This window comes from Chaetura pelagica, unplaced genomic scaffold (genome assembly GCF_000747805.2).
Source record: "Chaetura pelagica isolate M959 unplaced genomic scaffold, ChaPel_1.0 scaffold264, whole genome shotgun sequence".
NCBI lineage: Eukaryota > Metazoa > Chordata > Aves > Apodiformes > Apodidae > Chaetura > Chaetura pelagica.
The window spans coordinates 485,663-505,279 of record NW_009953064.1 but is presented as its reverse complement, the minus strand read 5'-3'; the positions used below and the strand labels follow the sequence as shown (position 1 = coordinate 505,279).

Genomic DNA, 19,617 nt, shown 5'->3' with positions numbered 1-19,617 from the left:
CGTGCCCGGCCCGCTGCCGTGGCCTGGCCCGCTGCCGTGGCCTGGCCCGCTGCCGTGGCCTGGCCCGGTTCGGCCGCTTTCTGCTCAGCCTGGGGGAGTTGGAGCACCTGTGTCCCGTCCCCTCTGCAGCCGCCTCTCTGGACCTCGCGAGGGAGCAGCGCTGCATTGCCCTGCTGCTTCTCAAACCAAGCAGGGCTCCTGGAGCCTCACTAGGCTGGTAGGGACCAGCTGCAGGCCTTGTCTTCCAGCCTTGTACATCCATGTCCTTCCAGGCCAGCGTGAGGCCTCCAGCACATGGTGCTGCCCACCGCGAGAGGAGAGAGCCGTGAGACCCTTTTCGTGGTCACAGAAGTGTTCGTAGTGGGAGTGAGGGATCCGGGTTTCAGGGAGAGGCATCTCGTCTGGTGCAGCTGGGGCACTCATAGTCTTCATCCTGCTTTGTTTCATATTGATTCCTGTTTCATCCGTTGGTGCCAGCTGGGTGTAGAAATGTTAACAGGTTAGCTGTTTACTAGTGGAAAAGGTAAAAGAGCAAAGTTTGCTTCGGGTGGACTGAAAGAACCTGATTTGAGAGCTCCTGCTTAGAGCTGTTCCTTGCTGCTCTGTGTGGACTCGCACCACATGCAGGTCGTGGGGATCCCTTCCTGTTGGAGGTGGGAATCAGCCTGCTGGGAAAACTGGCAATGCTTCAGACTGGCCTTCTGCATAGGTAAGGGATGGAGCATTGCATGGACCAAAAGATACAGTGCTCAGAGAAGTTCGTTTGAAAACCCTTGGATGGGTGTATCCTCAGGTGTAAGCTGCATTTCCAGATTTGCTGCCAGCTGGTAAATGCTGCTTTCTGAGCAATTTATTCCATTCAAGGAAAAGATAGAACTCACTGCTGCTTTGAAGCTGTTTCAAAAAGGCAAAAAAAAAACCCCAAACAAGCCAACATAGCAACATACATTTTTAAAGTTTTGTTTGCAGCTGCTCCTTCAGACTCACCTGGGGCTGAGAGTGACATTCTGTCAGTGTGCTTCAGGGAGCTGATTTAGCTTTGATGCCTTGTCTGTCTTTATTGGAAATGATCAGAATAAGTACTCAATGCAAAGAAGTTTGGTGTGGGTGAATGCATTGAAGTTTGTTTTGTTTTGTTTTTTCTTAGAACCACTAATATTGTGGTAAAATTGCATTTTAGTTTTGCATTGGTGAGGATGTAAATGGGGCCTTGTTCTGGCTCGCCTGGGGTGGGGGACTCTCAGTGCTGTCTGAGGCTTTTTCTGTTCTCCTCACAGAGCCTCTTGTTCTTCCCAGTGCTTGCAGCCTGTCTTGGGCTTCATCCTTTCATTTTTCTTCTCCTTTCACTTAAACATCCCCTTTAGTTGAAACACCTAAATCATGACACAATGTTTTTTGTTAAGAAATGTCATTTTATGTAAGTCAGCTTATATCAAGCGTTACTATAATTGGTGGCAAAACTGGAGGTAGTGCTTGACTTGGTCAATACTTCTCACATGCTTGGTTTTTGAGGCCGTTGGAGCAGGCCAGGCTATTTTGGGATTTTTCATGATTGTCACGGCATTCTTGGCGTGCCCCGGGAGGGCGCTGGGGGTGGCATGGGATCCCAACTGCCACACAGGGAACTGCTTTTCCAGGGAACCGTGGCTTGCTTCTGCCCATGATGTTTTCTGCCTAGGTGCTTGTTGGAGCTGAAAAATATATGCTGGTTGAGGACTAGTCTAGTGGTAAATATTTTTAGGAATTGAGTTCGCTTTTCCTGTTAACACCTGTGAGGAGGAGCTTTGACATGTACAGTTTCTTTTTGACGTGACTTTGGTCACTTTTTGCTGAATTTAGCTTTAGCTAAAGCTAGGAAGAGTACCCAGGAGCTTCCTGTTTATGCTGGAGTGGGGTGGTCTGCCTGCCTGTCCTTCAGGAGCTGGATCTCTGAATCCTCTCTGCTGTGGGGCTGCTCTGTGCACTGCCTGAGCTGTCACTGCTCACGTCCTCTTGCCGTTGAGTAACTGCAGTGGCTGTCCCTTCCAGGAGCTCTTTATTCAGAAGGGGCTGATTGTGTTCATGGAGTGCTAATTTGAAGAGTGGTTATCTTCAAAATAGCCTTATGAGGAGTATAACTGATTCCAGGCAGCTTCAGATGCTTGTAAGCTTCTGAATAGCAGTAGCAAACCACACAGTTAAGTTACAAGGGACACAGTATCAAGGGAAATTAGATGACACTGGGCTACGGTTTCTCTTCATATTAACAGTTAGAGGAGTAACCTCGTCAAGCATCTCTAGTGATTTTTGCTGTTGTGGTGGTTTTAAAATTTGTGGCCTGAAAGTTTTTCTCCTTGGCTGTGTGGCCACACAGACTAGGAAGCTCAGTGACAGGACACATACAAAACTTTCTGAGAAAGAAACTTTCTGCTTCTTTGTCACCTAAAATTGCTAGGTCAGGCATTTTGAAGGTTGAGATCCCCCTTCTCCTGCTTCCTTATGGGCTGTGTCCTCAGCCAGGAGGCTGGAGGTGTCTCTTTGGTGGTCTCAAACTGGGCTCTGCAGCACTTGCACCTGTGAGGCTGCTAAGCCAAGCAAGCCTTGTGGTAGGTGTAATAAGATAGGAGGCATGTGTCTCCTCTCCTGTGACAAGTTTATCTGTACTGGGGTCTGCAAGTACAAAAAGAAAAAAACTCCATAACAGTAAAAGCCACTGGTCTGTAAGCCAGGAAGACATTAGACCAAAATCAGTGTGTGCAAAGATTATAAACCTGCCCTCAAACTCACTAATTTTTAATGACACGTTGAGGCTGGCTCCACTGAGCTCCACAGAGCAGGTTGCCTACCTGCTCGGAGCCTGGAGGTACAAAGACCTGTTTTCATGATCTACCTCTCTCCTAATTAGACAAAACACGTTTGTTATGAAGCAATAATGCACTACTTAATTGGATTTTTTGGTAGTGGGGTAGCCATGCAAAGGCTGTCCCAGTGTCAGTATCCACGTCCATAGTTTCCCTATGCATTTCTGCTGAGTACCTTGCACCTTGTTGCACCAGCAGCGAGTGGGGGGCAGTGGGTTCATTGGGTGAGTTGCATCCTGAGCACACGTGTCTTGCCTTCACACAGACTCTGCTGCAATCCCCAGGCAAATACTGCCACTGCTCCTGTGGCCTGAGAGAGCTGGGTAGAGGCAGGCGGGACTTTTTTTTGTTGTTTTTTTCCTTATTTAAAATGAAACGTTTGCTCTGCAACAACTGCCATCAAACCACGAAAGGGTCATGGTGTAGTAGTCAGCCTACTTAAATTAGTATAGGTTCTGTAATTGAGATTTTTGCCCACTGACTTAATGTGGGTACAGTGGAGATTTGCTAATAAGGTGAAGAACTGTTATCTGCAGAAGAAATCTGCATGATGAAGGCTCTGAGCTGCCAGCATGGGTTGGAGCAGTTACGGTTTTGCCTGAGTCATCATTCTGGGGGATGAAGAAAGTGAATTGTTCCTGTTATCTTGGGGTGCGGTCCAGCAAAGCCAATGGGATGCCAAGGTACCAGTGAAAGGCAGAGTCCTGCCTTAGCTTTCACTGCCTGCAGTTTTTCTTGTGCTGTCAGCAGTCCTCATGCTGCCTGTGGTGACTGGGTTTAGAGAGCTCAACTAGCAGAAGAATTAATTAGGGAAGAAAATGACAGTCTGTAAGGAGCATGGAGGACACAGATTTGAGTATCCTATTTCCTAGCCGTGTTTTGGAATAGTTTTGTGGGATTTTTGCCACTTATTTTTCTTCCCAGCAGCTGGATTTTTGACCAGGGTTTCATAGAATGGCTAAAGTTGGAAAGGACCTTCAAAACCATCAGGTTTCAACCTCCCTGCTATGGACAGGGACACCTCCCACTAGACCAGGCTGCACAAAACTTCATTCAACAAGACGTCCAGGGATGGGGCTTCCACAGCTTTCCTGGACAACCTGTGCCAGTGCCTTAAAACCCTCGTGAAGAATTTTTTCCTGATGTCTACCTTAAATCTACTGATTTCAGTTTTAATCCATTACCCCTTGTCCTATCACTATGCTCTCTGATGAAAAATCCCTCCCCATCAACTTTATTATTAGTTTCATCAACTTAATTTTTAGTTTTGATAGTGGGTTGAAGAGCATTAAATAAGGACTTGATGTGTGTCATCATGCTTCAGTGGGTAGCATTTTTTGTATGGGATATCAGTGGAAAACTATCTGTCAGACTGTAATTGTTTGTTTTTTTCCAGGTTTCCTTAGGCTCTGCTGATTGTCAAAAGATGGGAGAGATAGAAGGAACATACAGAGTCCTGCAGACTCCTGGCTCTCGTTTGGGTGTTCAGAAGGCTACAGGAGTGAGCACCTTGGAGACAGGACAGAACTTCTCTACTGCAATGGCATCATTGCCTGCCAAAACACATGAGAGGGACTTACCCATCAAAATAAAGATGTTGGACAACACAGTGGAAGTGCTTGACATTGAGGTAAGAACAGTTTAAATCTGATTTCAAGTACACTTAACCTCCAGTAATGTAAAGCTCTTGGGATGTTTTTAGGCAGTATTTAGATAAAGAATCCTGTAGGATTTTACCTACTTACAAGTAGTTAAATGAGGAGCACATCTTGGTTTTAAAAATCTTTTAAGAGATGTTTTCAACAGACTTTAAATACAAGCACATACTGTAACAAGAGGCTTTAATTGTTATTTGCTTTGGGGGAACACCAGCTATATCCTCTGCCAAACTGTCCTTGCTTCCTGAGCCACATGCAGCTTTGTTGATTTGGCAGCTGGGAGAGCATTAGAGTTTGTTTGGGTTTTTTTGTTGTTGTTGTTACTACTTTTTATTAATTATTTTAATGGTTTGTATTCTCTTCAAATAAACTTCCTCCTATTTGACAGTGTTTGCTTGTTGCAGCAGTTTGGGAGGAAGGCATCAGAGAGGTGGCAATGTTTCTGAAAACTTGTATTTAAAATTCTGCTTGCTTAGCAATTGGGGAAATCCACCTTAACAAATAGAGACCATCCTCAAGTGTGGGTGGTTCTGCTTTTTAAACAATCAAAAATTGACTTTGCTATTAGTACTTGTAGCCTTAGTTTGTTGCATAGACTTAGACAGGTTTTTGCAATAGACTGAAAATGATGTCTATGAAGTTCTGAAGAAATAGTGGATTTGAGGGATATCTTCTACAGATTGCTGTTCAGCTGTTCAACTCTCAAACATGAAATCTGGGGTTTTTGGGGTTTGTTTTGACCTGGTTCTCCTTTGCCTGCTGGTACAGTCTTGACTATATATCCTTCCAGTTATCTTCATTGCTTTCTGGCCTCCTGCAGGTCCAGTTTAGCTCCATCCTTGACCCTTTGTCTTATCTTTCCCCCATCATAGTGAGATATTCCATGATTAGAAACTATTTTAATTTTCTCTTTTTACCTGGAAAGCTGTCTCTCATTACAGCATCCACAGTGACACCCCAATTTGGGCAGCCACTATCTTGAGGCGATAGTTAATCTCTTTTCTATGAGTAATATTCTTCTTCACGAGGCTGTCGGAACTTAGCAACTTAGAAACTTTTTCCTGGATGTGAGCAGCTAGAGGGTCGTCCTTTGTCCACCTGTAGAGCATGGAGCACAAAAAGATCCACACTTAGCCACTGTAGCATTGGAGTCCTGGTCGTGCACTGCCTACATGGCCTTTCATTTTTGTCCAAATGAGGCATCAGCTGATAGCAAGCATAGTAACCCTCTGCCTCCTCATTTGTTGGGTGTACTGGTAGGATAGCAGCAATGCTGACTGCTATTTGTGATGGAAAATGGAAATTTTTCCCTTTGGGGATTGAGGGCAAAAATTAGGAAAGGTCAGCCACGTTTGCTGAAAGCTAGTGTGGGCTAGCACAGTTGTTTGTTGTTGTGGTTTTTTTAAGCAATGAGAGAAACTGATGTTTAAGCAGCTGTCCTAGAGGGATGTTAGCTCTGATTGCAGTGCCACTTGCCTGCTTCCCTTTGCTTTTGCAATTTTTTTTTCACTGGGTGTGGAAACAAGAGGGGGTGCTGTCCTCATTAACTGTTTAATGGGTTTTGTGTTGATTCAGGTCAGTGATATTTTTTCAGTCTAGTAGGACACTGAGGCCTTTCTCATAGGTGCTGTTGGCACTGACTTCTAATGGACCTTATGGCAAAAGGTGTGTTTTTTTTCCCGTCTTCAAATCATGTCCCCTCTTCAGATCATTTACCCTTCTATCTTCTAAGAACTATAGTATATATATTTTATATATATAAAATACATTCTTATATTTTTTTACTGAGAAGAGTGGTATATCAGTGAAAGGGACTGACTAGGCACTTCCTTATCTCCTGGCAGGTGCTTGTGGATACTCGTTTGGTAGCTCTTCCCCATTGCTTGGGTTTTTTAACTTGCCAAAGAAGGGCAAGAAAAGAGACTGAAAAAATGGCTTAACAGATGGGTTAAGAACAAAATAGGAAAGCAGTCTTTCCTTCATGTTATTTTTATACCTAGAACAGTGTGTTGAAACTTCAGTACAGCTACAATCCACAGCCTTATGTTTAAAATCCACTGTCTCTGTCCACTCTCACTATCTGTGCTGTAAGATTTTCTTTCTAATCATAAGTTTTGTTAATCAGTAAGAGGTAGCAGTTCTTTAAGTACACTGGGACAGAGCTCCTCTCCAGGGAATCTTTTGAATGTTAGGGGATGGAGAAATACTCAAATGTTTTCTCGAGTATAAAAAGCTGAAAATTGCATATTTATGGTTTCTCCTTTCTCTCCCAGAACAGAATAGAGAATGAGACAAGCCTGTCCAAAGCCAGACTGGATTATTAATTATTTTCATCAGTTGAGAGGGGGAAGTTTCCCTCTTTTTCCAGCAAACTTGTTTAGTCAGTTCAAATCTTGCACGTGCCACATCATGGGAATGCCTGTCCTCCTCCCTCCAAGCTGAGTCTGTCCAAATGGGTAGTTTGGAGACAACCTGATGGATGATTGGAAGATTCAACAGTATTCAGACTATGGGCACACTTCAAAGTAATCAGGGTTTTTAAATAGAATTTCTGTCAGCTTTCCTGGTTTTCATAAGATACTAAACTTGGAGGCCTTTGATCAGCATAAGAAGATGGAAGACTGAAGTAGAAGGGTCTGGGCAGGGTTTAGTTTGCCAAAATGACCACTTGGTGAATTTGTACTTGTCAGGTGCTGGTTATGGAAGACAGCAAAATGTGCTGCAACTTAGGCTATGGAAATTTAGGGTATAGGAAATTGTGTTTTATACTTCCCTGATAGCTTTTGGCTTGATTTGTGATTCTCTGACCTAGTTTTCTCTTTGCGCTAGCTAACTAAGACATTTAGTGGCATAATGTAATGTTTAATATTAGGTCTGTATACTGTTCCTTATGTCGGAAATAGGTGTGCTTGCTTTCTTATATGAATTAAGCTGTATGCTGTGGGAAAGTGGCCTGGAAAAAGACATTTTGATTATTTTGCTTCAAGTTTATCAAACTCTGGGGAGGACGTGGCACCTCTTCAGTTGTGTGTACTTCCTCTTCTCCTTCTGCTTGAATGTAAAATAAAAATTGGGAGTGAGAAATACTTGTGTTATGTTATCATTGAATTTTCCATACTTTCCATAAAATCATAGCACAGTTCTTAGTGCTGTGTGGTCTGCCTGCCTGCTCTACTCAGTGGAAAACTTAACCTAGTTGTTTGCTTTTCCCTTTCATGCTATTCTTTGTCAGGTTGCTTTGAGTAACATGTTTCTCAATGTTGGTTTGAATTTTTCTTAGCTTTCAACCAGCTTGTGCTGGAATTTTGGGTTTGTCCTGAAGTCTCACCATGCTTGGAAGTTGTTTTCCCTGCAGTTCAGGCCAGTGCAAATGTTCTTGTGCCTTGGAGTGTGAAAACAGCTACTCGGTGATTACTCTGATTGTGATACTGTCTTTTCTGGCCACTTACGTGACTCTTCCTTTGTTTAAATGTACAAATTGCATTATTACAAGTGCAAAATTAGTTTCCATCCATATGTTTGGAGTAGCATACCTGTTTTAGTTATTCTTGTTTCTGTGCAGTTCGCAGGCATCTGTAATTTAAAAGGGGTCATGAAAACAGCACCTCTTCAGATGTTGTTTCTAAGCAGCTGTCAGAGCCCATGTCTATGATTTGCAGTGGCAGAAGCCCTGAAATCAGGAGCTGGGCTGGGACCACTGGAAGTTTTTGGGGTGGTGAGGGAAGCAATCTGACAGCTTTATGTGCCTTGTAACTTCCAGTGGTTTGGAGAGAGATTTTCCAGCTTGTGCACTCTGAAAAAATGCTACTTCTCAGTGACTTCTTACAGTAGCATTAGTGTACCTAATAACTTGGTTGTTATTGAGCAGTTTTAAGTAAGAAATAAGCATCTGTTGAAAATGGAGAGCGTGCCGTGGGCACTGCAAAACAGACCCTGCAGTGAGTTTTCAGAGGGGCTGTCCTCATCGTGGGCCGTGGCAAACCCTCAGCCCATTTTGGCACAGCAGCTTCTCCATCAGGACAAAGCAGCCTGCTGCTGGCTCTGGCTCTGTCAGGGCTCTGCCTCTCCCTTCGCCTGCTTAGACCTTCCTTTCATAAAGGCTTTTTTTTTTGTCCCCTCTGTGCTGTAAAAGTATTAACAGCTTAAATATGTGGGAAGTGGGAGGACAGGCTGCTTCTGAATCCTATTAAGCGCTGTGCTGAAGGAATCGAGATGCTGTGTTAGTCAGCTCAGTGTTTTCCTTCCCTGACTGGGAAGAAATAGTCAAAATTCCAGAAAGAATCATAGCCAGATGTTTGTCATTGCTCCGGTTTGACTCTCCTAAATATGGCAAATAAGCTTCCTTAGGACTTATTTTCGTCTGACCTCAGAAGAGAAAGTTAGTAGTTCACTATTTAAAATTTGAAGTTATTGTAGAGTTTAAAAAGAAAGTAATTGAAGCTTTGCAATTTGTGTACTCTTTGATTCTTTTATGTATTTTTACAATATGTTATTTTGTGTTTGGGGGCTTGACTTTTTTGATGCTATGTAGGAATGTGGTATTGGGTGGAGAAAGGTAAAACTGCAGCCGTTCTGTTGACAGACATTTGGTCTGTATGTGTTGTTTTTAAGGGAAGATGTGAACATAAATTGTGCTATAAAAACAATTTACTGCTTCATGTTTCTCTGGACACTGGGCGTCCCATTATGGGAAAAGATAACAGTTGTAATGCAGCAAAACAGAAACAATCTGAATATTCCTGTATGAAAGGTCTAGTCAAGGCATATGTTTAACTTAAATCACAGCAACCATTTAGTAAAATGGTGATCAAGTGTTTTCACAGTTGAAGTTTGAATGTAATGGAATTAATAACTTTGTATGGCTGTGATACACTGTAGTGAATATCCATCACCACATGATGTGCATAGATGAAAAACTTCTCGTGAGGGTTCAGAAGGGTGAATTGAGGAAGAGTGTGAGAGTAGCATTTACTTAGTTAACACAGAGTTGGTGTAAAGCTGAACTCTTGCAGCTCTCTTTAGTTCATCCTAAGCATACTGAGAACTTTCTGCCTGTAATTGCTCTGTCTGGATGAGATTTGATAAAATAAACCAATGCATAACTTAATGGTCCTGGCATATATGCAGTGGTACAGTTCTTATACTTAGTTCCTCTGGGCTGCCTTCTGAAGTAACTGCTACACAGCCTTGTAAAGAAGAAGCTGCTGCCTGTTAACTTGCTTCCTAATTCCAACAATGTGTCATCATCACTAATAAAGAAAGGAAATACTGTTAGTTTCTTTAACACCTGTATTCTCCAGAAGTATTTATTTTTTTCATAACCCAGCTTCAAAGGATAGGGATTATCTGAGATTAGTCTGTGCCATTCTGTCAAAATAACTGTAAGAAATGCTGTATTTTTTTTAAAAAAGTTGTTTGGCAGCCTATTTGGGATGTAGGTGACAATCAAAGTTGGTTCCACAAATTAATAATTATGTAGAACGTACAGAGAGCATGACAGGGGGGAGAAAAACCCAGGAAACAACCCACGATCAGTTAAAGGCAGCTACAGAAATGCAGTGTGCTAAAAGGCACAGAGAGATTTAAAGTTAGTGCCTGCTGAAAAAAGGGACTTGATGTTGGGCTTGGGTGGTGTCACCTGGTATCCAGCTGTATTCAGAGAAGCAAAGCCTTGTGAACATGTGTTTCAATAAGCAGGGTTGCAGCAGCATACCTGTGTCTCATCTGTTTCACCTTGCAACAAGACACATCTGGCAAGGGCAATGTTACCAACTTGTGCAAGAGAGAAACCATAGAAATTGCATATTTATGCTGTGGTGACCATACCTTGTGTAAAAGATTTATATAAATTTTTAAGGTTGTGATGTTGGATGTGGAGGTGATAAGAACTGCTTGTCTGTCAGAGGAGCCATTCATGAATAAAAACAAGGTGAAAAGACGAGGAAAAAAATTATATTGAGCTACCAAGTAGTTTATATAGTGAGTTCAAACACTTCTGGAAGTCCTGGAATAGCTTCTGCATGTGCTGCAGCCCTGACTTGAGGGCACAGGTACTAAATGTGATGGGGAAAAAAAAAATCAGGCTCTTTAAATTGGAGCATGTTGCTTGTTAGTGATCTCTTGTAGTAGAACTTGTGATGCTTTTTTGACACGGCTGTAGCACTGTGCTTGGATTTTGCATGTGTACATGTGTTTTGGAGCGTTCTGGTGATGGTGAAGGTAGGTTTGAAAGCATCACTTGAGTTGTTTCTTCCCAGCCTTACAGCAGAGGAATGGCAACTGAAGTATTTTAATTATTAATGCCCTCCTACTCAAGAGAGATGATGGGAGTGTAGTTGCAGGCCTGCTTTCCCAGCACCAACATCCAAAACTGGTTTGTTTGATATCTCTGCTCTTCAGTTGCCCAGTGCATGGGCACAGCACTTGGTGGATCCTGAGCACAAAACAGGAGTGGTATTGGTTTAAAAAGAAAGGAAAGAGGACTTTGTAGCAGCTCTGGGTTAGAGCTGTCTGATGTATACTTCAACTGAAATAATGAAGGATGAGCATCACTGTGCCTCTCAGCCCACCTCTTGTGCAGGTACCCCTCAAGCCAGAGGTGTAGGAAAGACTCCTGCTGCAAAGGGGGAAGTTAACAAAGCTTTGGCCTTATCTTATCTGTCCTGTAGGTATTTATTAACCCATTGCCATGATATCGAAGCTCTGCTCAAAGTACAGTGGGGAGTGATGTTAGGAAAGCAGCTAAAATTTCAGTTTTGCACAAAATGAAATATAGTTTGGGCCTTTCCTATAAAAAGACCTTATTTGTCTAAATAATTTTTCAAGGTTGTCTTATATTCTTGATGTTTTAAAGGATTTCCTTTGTGCAGGCTCATTCATGTGGTTTGCCAGCCTGGAGCACTGTAGGGAAGGTGCCTTCCCTCATAGGGAAAGCCCAGATCAAATCTCTCTGGTGTGAGCAGGGATGATGGTTTTGAGGCAAAAGCATAATTAATGGGAAAGGACTAGCAATTTTGGTAATCTTTTTTTATGAACAAAAGGGAAAAAAAGTCGTGTCTTTAAAATTACTTAAAACCATAGAGTTGTATTTATATACTTACATATATGAAATTATGCTGTGTAAGTTCCTGGAATACCTACAATATAAATGCACAAAATGACCAGGCATGGTAGAAGGAGTTGGGAGGTGCAGTGGTTTGTACAAGTTTACAGGGTTTTGTAGCCAAGGGAGGAAAAATTGAGATCATCAGTCTGCTAACTTCTAGTTTCTTGGCTTTATTATACTGTTTTACAGCTTGGATGAACAAAGTAGGTGCTTAGACATTCTGTTATTAACCTGAATTTCTGGAAATGGAAGAAGGCTGTTTTGGAGGATGGCTAGTAATGGCATATTGCCCATTTTGACAGCAGGCCATTTTCATAATTAGGCACTTGTATCTGTCCTTGGCTATTTCAGCCATCAAGTTGTTTAAAGGCTTGAAATAGTGCAGATACTTAATGTAGCAGGCTGAGGAGTCTAAGCCCTTCCAAGTGGGCACTTGATGTTTGAAGAAGGCTGTTGGTGCAGTGTTGCCTTGGCCCTTTGCAGATTATTTGAAACAGTGTCTGTTGTAAAAATTGCCCCAGTGTCATTGTTGGTGCTGTTTTCTGGCATTTCTGTTTCTGGGATCTTCACCCCTGCCTTTCTGTCCCACTGTTGCTGCTGTCCTCTGAGTGGTCAATTACTAGCAAGCATCAACTCTGGTGCCAAATTGTCAAGCAGCAGTGTCCTGAAAAACTGTGATGTGCTCCAGGGTTTTGATTTGGGTGACCTGGCTCTTCTGCAGGTAGTTTGGAGCAGTGTATGAAGCAGAAGTATGGGAGGGTTCACACTTGTATTTTTCTCTTCAGGTGATGAAAGTGACTGAGAACTTCTGCTCTATGCCCAGTAATTTTCATGTGTATCTTCCATGCGCTCTTTGTATATAGTGCTTGGGGATCATGTGTTGGCTGAATGTTTTCTCTGAGCACAGTGTGTTTTAGTTTGAGTGCTCCAGGTATTTCAGCACGAGAGCACTTTTGGACCCTGGGACTATTTTTTGTCTCTACATGCTATCTACCTAAGTATATACATTTCCCAGTCTCGTTCACATAATTCCCTCCCTCTTGGGGATCTTTTCCCATGCCAGCAAATTATTGTTTTCCTACTTTCAGGCACCCAACAAGTCTGGCCACTCTGGAAAAGCTTGTTTGTTGGGTAGAGCTGGTTCATTTGGCAGTAAAGTGCTTCAACACTGCTTGAACCTTTAAATGATCACAGGTTTTAAAGCTAACCTTAATTAAATGGGCCATAGGCTTAGAGTTCTAGAATAATTTGTCTGGCTGGGGATTCTCATTTGAAAAAAAACAACAACAAACCAATCCCCCGATTCCTCTGTAGCTTCGTACATGCACTGCAAACCCTTTCTGGCATTGTCTTAGTAAAATAATCTGTAGTTGAGACCTGTCAGTTTATAAGAGTGAATAAAACAAATACATGGATTTAAAATACAGTTTTCTTCACAAAGTAGTAAAAGAAAGATTAAAATAATTGAGGTTGAAAGGTATTGTTAAATGTTCTGATAATCAAAATAAAATGGTGTTTAAGCAGTACTGGCTCACCATGTGAAACCAGTGTTTGTTACATCTGTTGTTACCAGCTTCCCATTTCTGTGAGGAGGCAGGGACCATTTTCATTTGAGTTACTTGTTCCAATCAAAATTGAAGAAACTAATAAAATACTGGAAAAGAAGACTGTTATTATTACTTATCCATTCTGTGGATTAAAAGATATGAAGGTGGTAGTATTATTACTTATCCATTCTGTGGATTAAAAGCTAGATATGAAGGTGGTAAGGTCTCCTTGTTTTAGCCCTGGTAACAAAAGGTTAATGAATGGTATTCTTTGCCATCTTATATTATTTCCTTCTTCCTAATAAATGTGGTTTAAATGTACACCCTGTATTCATAAATACAGCTTTTGTTTATATGTGGCATTAATGATAGTTATTAATAGGGAGGTTTTAAGGCATTTTTTATGTATCACACTGCACTTGGACAGAGATCTAACAGCTTACTAAAGGGTTGTAGATAAACAGAGCTAGAAGCTCACTGAGATGTTTGTATATTTCTGGTTAAGAAAGGAAATAACAAGTCTGGCCTAACTGCTATGTTTAGTTGCTGATTGCCATGTTTTTAATTTGCCAAAAGATGAGAAATCCCTAAATCCCTCTTTTCATTAGACAGACCAGTAAAGTGCACGAAAAATAAAATAAAATTTTAAAAGACAAATTCATGGATGGTGAATGTGTCTTTATTGAAATCAGTTCAGTTTACTTGTCATGCCTGTGCCTCTCTTTGGCTGCTCATGGGGTGCTCCTTGTCAGTGCTGCTGTCAAATATAAAATCCTTCCCTTCATGCAAATGTTTACTGCAGGATTCGGTCTCCCAACAGTTGCAGATCTCTGTGACACACACTCCAAGGTTTGCTGAACTTGGGGCTGGTGGTTCAGCTGGCTCTGGCTGCATAAGAATTTCCATTCTATACGTCTCCTTTTTTTTTTTCCAGACTCTTGGGTTTTGGACATGTATGGGCTTCTTTTGGTGGTGGTGGTGGTGCTTGTTTGGGTGGTTTTGGTGCTGCCAAAAGTGCATTTTGGTTTTTGAAAAGTCTGAGCAAGCACAGTTTTGGAATGTGACAATACAGAATACTACTCATTATGAAAATACTGGATTGTTTGAGTTTTAATTTAAAATATGTGGAAGCAGAAGCTTAAAGTGTTCTGGAATACATGCTTGGGATTTACAGAGGAAGAATTGGTTTCAATAATAATGAACTGTGGTCTACTGAATATTTTAGGCTATTTGTTCCTGTTTTTCCATCATCCTAAGCTAAAATTTACGGGAGCGGAAGGATCTTCCGTAGAGGTAGTGATGATATTTGAGAAAATAAAATTTTCAGCTTAAAATGTTTGGTCCTATTTATTCTGTTCTTTCCTGGCACTGGCTTAAGTGAGGGCTTAAGGCATTTTTCCAGGGGTTTGCCATGTGGGCATTCTGCCTGTCAGGATACCCTGCTTACACAGCTCCAAGGGAGCTTTTCAAGCTGGATTTAAATATACAAATGGATTTGAAAAAATCTATTGTACTGAACAGTCTTATAATGATGACTTGTTAAAATAGTCTGTAGTAGAGTTGGAGCTGGGTCACTGGGAAAAGCTTTTGTTAGCTGCCTATTTAATTTTTTTAAAACTTTTTTTTCTTTTTTATGTGGAATAATTCAGTAATATCAGTAGTTGCTTTGGCAGCATATAAAGAGTAATTGAGAAGTTTGGAATGGAAAATATGCTGTGCTGTGCATCTGTATTGAAAAAGGGACCCTTCTAAAATGCATTCATGCAGCTTCTTGCCCTGATGTTGAAATTACAGTCATAAAGTAATTGCTTGAAAGATTTTACTTTGTGCTACTTTTATGCAGATTAAACAGTGACACATAGTTCTTTTATTTTTCTCAACTTCCAAATTTTAAAGAAGATTATAAATTTAACAAACAAATTGAGGAATTAAATAGCTCCAAGAAGAGTTTTTCCACAGCATTGGAAAATAAATAATAATAAAAAATTGTCTCAAGGTTTTGCAATCTATTTTTATTTTAAAATAAAATCATTGCTGTTCTTTGAAAAGGCTATGTTGTTGTTGTATGTTTTGAAGGGATTGCTATGAAATGATACTCAACTGAAAACGAGGCTTTTCTTAACTTATTGTAAATGACACCAAAAGTGACATTTGATAGCCAAAATAATTTTACACTTAACATTTTTAACAGTTCTAAAAACACTGACAGTTTATCTCTTTCCTATAAGAAACAATTACTCTTGGATGTAACATGAAACGATTTCCTCAAACTTTTACCATATTTTTCCTTTTGTGAACCCTCTTTCTTTTCACCTAAAGTAACCCATTCTTTTATTTATTAGATCTTTTCATTTGCACATTAATTTGTTATAATACCTAGTACTTTTAAAACATAAACTGCTCTGAATTTGAAGAGTCAATTACAGAGCTGTGTGCCAGCTGTGATGAGAAAGTCTTAGAGCCTTCCAGCAGTTTTACTTTTCCGAATAAACAAGACCTCAGTGGCATGACTGCCCCAAGTGTGTTCTGTTTACCAGAGCCGTGCCAGACCCTGTCACTGGTGTTGCAGGATTCGTTCTCTGGTCCAAGACAGGACTAGTTCTGTGGTCTAAAGAAGAACATGGATTTCGGTGACTGCTCCCTCCTTTCACAGCCTACTCAAGCTGTCCTGCTTGCTTTTGTGTGTTGCTGGAACAAGGATGTGAAAGGCCTTTGGATTCAGCTCTGTGTGATCCAGCTGTGTGATCCAGCTGGACTGGTGGGTGGGTTCATAAATGCTGTTTTTCTTGTGGTGGCTGCTCCAGCCCTGCTGTAATAGATGCTGAGAGCAAGCTTTTATGTTTTAATAAGCAGACCCGGGCACAGTTGTTCTGGGTGTGCTGTGAAAGTTTCCCATTTTCTCCTGTGTTGCCATAGCTGCTTTCTGCTGTTGTTTGTGTAGTGGCTTTGCACATAACTTGTCCATGAAAAGGGCTAGTGAGTGGGATTCTTGAGAGAGGGATTCGTGGCAGATGTGTTTCCACAGAAGGCATGGTGTAAGAGGGGGGTGTTTGAGTTACTGCTGTAGCCCTCCTGTTTATTTCTTAATTAAGAATAAATATTGTCACCTTGGGTTTTCTTGAACGTTGTAAGAAAAAAGTTAGGATTTTGCAAAGATGTTCCTTTGTAGAAGATGAGTTGGAATTCTCTCAGCAAAGGCCTTGCATGAGCTGTGGTGAGCAATCGGCATGATCCCCAGCAGCAGTCTGCCTGGCTCCTTGAAGTCCTGCTTCCGTGCAGGGCTAGCGAGGGCTTCCTAGGTCAGAGGTAAATCCTTGTTGGATGCAAAGCTCCCTGTGCCAGCCTTCCTTGGGCTCACTTAGGCCATCTGCAGATGTTTTCAAGTCTTGTGGTGTGACAGCTATGTGTGGTTATGCAGCCCCTGGTGTCGGTGGGAGCGAGGGCCATGGGTGCAGGCAGGGCTTTGGCAGCCCCTGCTTCAGGCTGCTGCAGCTGAGGAAGCCACACCATCCAACTGCACAAACAAATGGTACTGGTTTATTGAAGTAGCTGCAAATAGCTTGCAGCTGATCTAGCTTGATCTCATAGCTGACCCTGCTTTGAGCAGAAGGTTTGTATGGAGCTGTGTATATTGGATATTTGCCTTTTACAGTGACAAAAATAAGATGAAAAATCTTTGAGATATTTTTCTACAGTTTCTAAAGATGCTATCTTTTTTTATTTCTAATTTGCTGTAAACGCACTCATCTTCAGCTCACTCTGTTGTTTTTTTTTACTTCCTTAGTCAAAATACTATGGCCAGACATTGTTGACAGAAGTTTACAAGCATCTGAATTTGATAGAATCAGATTACTTTGGGATTGAGTTCCAGAACATCCAGTCATATTGGGTAAGTACAGTTCCCTGGCAAATTCAGTATAATAAAAAGGTTTGGTGACTGAAGTTGCTTGAGTGTCAAAATTTCAAAGTCTGTTGGAATCTCCTGTAGGATTATCTCTTTGATACTTGTAAATCTGCTTCATTCAGAACAACTAATTAAGCAGAGGGGAGGAATCAGGTTCTACTTCTTGTGAGATTGCAGAAAAATGTATAAAGCAGTGAAATAGTTGCTGATGTTCCCACTTTCAGGGACATAAATAAAATCCTTCTCCTTCTAAAAAGGGCAGCATCAACTCAAAATGTAGTCCGTGGAGCAGTTATCATACTGTGGTATGTGATTTTGGGAGTGTTCATGTTTCTCTACAGTTAATTCACTCTTCAATTAATTTTTCTGAAGAGTCATTATGAACCTCTTTATAATATATATGAACCTCACCAGACATACAGACTTGCAAGCTTTTTAAATCATTGATCTAGATAAATACTGACACTCTAAGCCTCTTAGTCGCTCATCCTTTACCTTGCAAAGAGGACAATGTTGTTTCTGAACTAGAAAATGTTCCCTAAACTGTCTTAATTTTTTTTTTCCCTTTACTTTTTCTAGTTTTAGGAGTCATTCACAGAAAATATGGCTTAGGGCTAAAACACACTGCTCGTGAGCCAAGGCAATACAGTAAAGCTTATATAGTTTCCATTTCTTCTGCAAAGTGTCCAAAGTGTTTCTGCATCTAATAAGGTTCTTAAAATCCTCAGCTCTCTCTGAGAAGAGAAACTAGTAAGGACTGAACTTAATTGTCTTGTTACAATTTTTCATTTGAGGGGGAAAAAAAAAGAAAGAAGTTGAGCATCCAGAATACTTTGCTTTCATTTTATGGATACTCTTTTTACTAGAACTACCATAGTCTGCCTTTAAAAATGTGCTTGCCAAAAGAGAAAAACTTGTTGGAAATTAATATTGAGCAAAAATCCTTAGGCAGGAAGGGAAGAGAGATGGCCCAAGCATGGAAGTGAAAAAACAGTTGACTCCAGACCTTCTGTAATTCTGTAGCCTGGCTTCCTTCTATGGTTGGATGTTTTGGCCTGATTTGGGTCTTCTCAGCAGTGCTGGTGTGCTCTGGCTGCTCTTCAGTCCAGATGAGCTTTAAGCACAGATCAGTGATTTTTCTATTAATACATGATAAATGGCAATTCAAATAGCTAAGTACCTTTGTTTGAAAGCAAGGGGTGACTGCATTGCTACAGAAAGGAAGAAGTGCGTACTCATGAATTACTGCTTAATTTGAATTTCCTTTTGATGTTTTCATATTGTATTCAAATGTGAATGTCAGTTTGTAATTTTTTCCCTTTCATTTCAGATTTGGCTGGAACCTATGAAACCTGTCATTAAACAAGTACGGAGTAAGTAGTTTTAAAAAAATAAAGGAAGTTTTCCTTCATTTGCATCTGCCTTATGTGGGTTGCTTTCACAATTGCTACTTGATTTACTGGTTATGCTTCCCTGAAAATTGTACGTGGATAGGGGTGATAGTGGTTCCTGTTGGGGCATGCAAACCTGATGTTTTTAATATGTAGTATGTGGTGGGTAGAATGGAAGCTTACTGAAGGTATGATTCTTTCTCTGTGATAAATATTTATATAGATTGGGTCAGCTGGCATTATGTTTAAATGAAATAAGACTTTTTTGTGATCTTAAGTTGTGTTTGTCTGATGGTGGAAAGGAGGAGGAATATTCTGGTTTATTGCACCCATTGTATGGGAGGAGGTAGCATCTGAGAGTCTTGGGAGCCTGTCTGAGAGCTCAGACACCTTTCAGAAGTGCTGCAAAAAACTGCACTCAGAGCCTGCTGACAGGCAGGGAGTTTTGGCAGGGTGGATACTCCCATGTAATTCTCAAAAACTCTTTCCAATGTGCTTGGGAGCAATTTCACTTGGAGAACAAAGGTAGGAATCTCCCACCTGGTGTGTGGCTGCAGCTCCAGAGTCCTCTTTGCTTGGCTCGTGATGTTTGATTTTGCTTTTTGGCCAGGAGGATATTGCAGTAGTGTTGCTATCTTTGCTTTTTGCTGCTCTGAAAAAGTAATACAAGATTGACTCCAAAGACTAGAAAGAATTGAGGAATACAGCATGGTAGTTCTTCCGATGTTGAAAGATTAGGTCAAACTTTTCCCCCCCTTAGAAGAGGGTTAAGCTGTTTACTTATTTTCTGTTTCTGATTGTAGTCTTTTTGAAAGAACAAGATCAGGAGGGTGTGGTGAATTCCTACTCCTTCCGAGATCTTAATTGAAAAATGTTGAAAATAAGTACTGGGAGGGAGTTTTTAGTTACTATTCTGCCTAAACTGATTGCCAGAAAACAAGAAATCACCAATTCTAGCTAGATTTTTAACTTTTCCTGACACTGTTTTTCAAGCAGAAGATCCAAACGAGCTATAAAAGAATGGTGTTTGTGTGTATTTAGTTTTCTCCCTGTTGCAGAGATTGACAAGAACAGTGTTAAAATAGGAAGAAATAGGTATTAATGAGCAAGCTGGGACAGGCTGCAGACACACTCCACAAGGGAGCCAGCTGAGTCCAGCTGTTCTCAGGAAT

At 41.1% G+C, this 19,617-nt stretch overlaps 1 protein-coding gene across 1 annotated transcript in view; it reads left to right on the top strand.

Annotated features, from left to right (window-relative positions):
- The first annotated feature begins 4,266 nt into the window (after nucleotides 1-4,266).
- Nucleotides 4,267-19,617, top strand: part of FARP2 (FERM, RhoGEF and pleckstrin domain protein 2) — a 55,965-nt gene continuing 40,614 nt past the window's right edge. Inside the window, exons 1-3 of the mRNA XM_009996721.1 lie at nucleotides 4,267-4,470; nucleotides 16,935-17,039; nucleotides 18,385-18,427. Coding sequence (XP_009995023.1) covers nucleotides 4,267-4,470; nucleotides 16,935-17,039; nucleotides 18,385-18,427 — 352 coding nt within the window. The remainder of the gene's footprint in view (nucleotides 4,471-16,934; nucleotides 17,040-18,384; nucleotides 18,428-19,617) is intronic.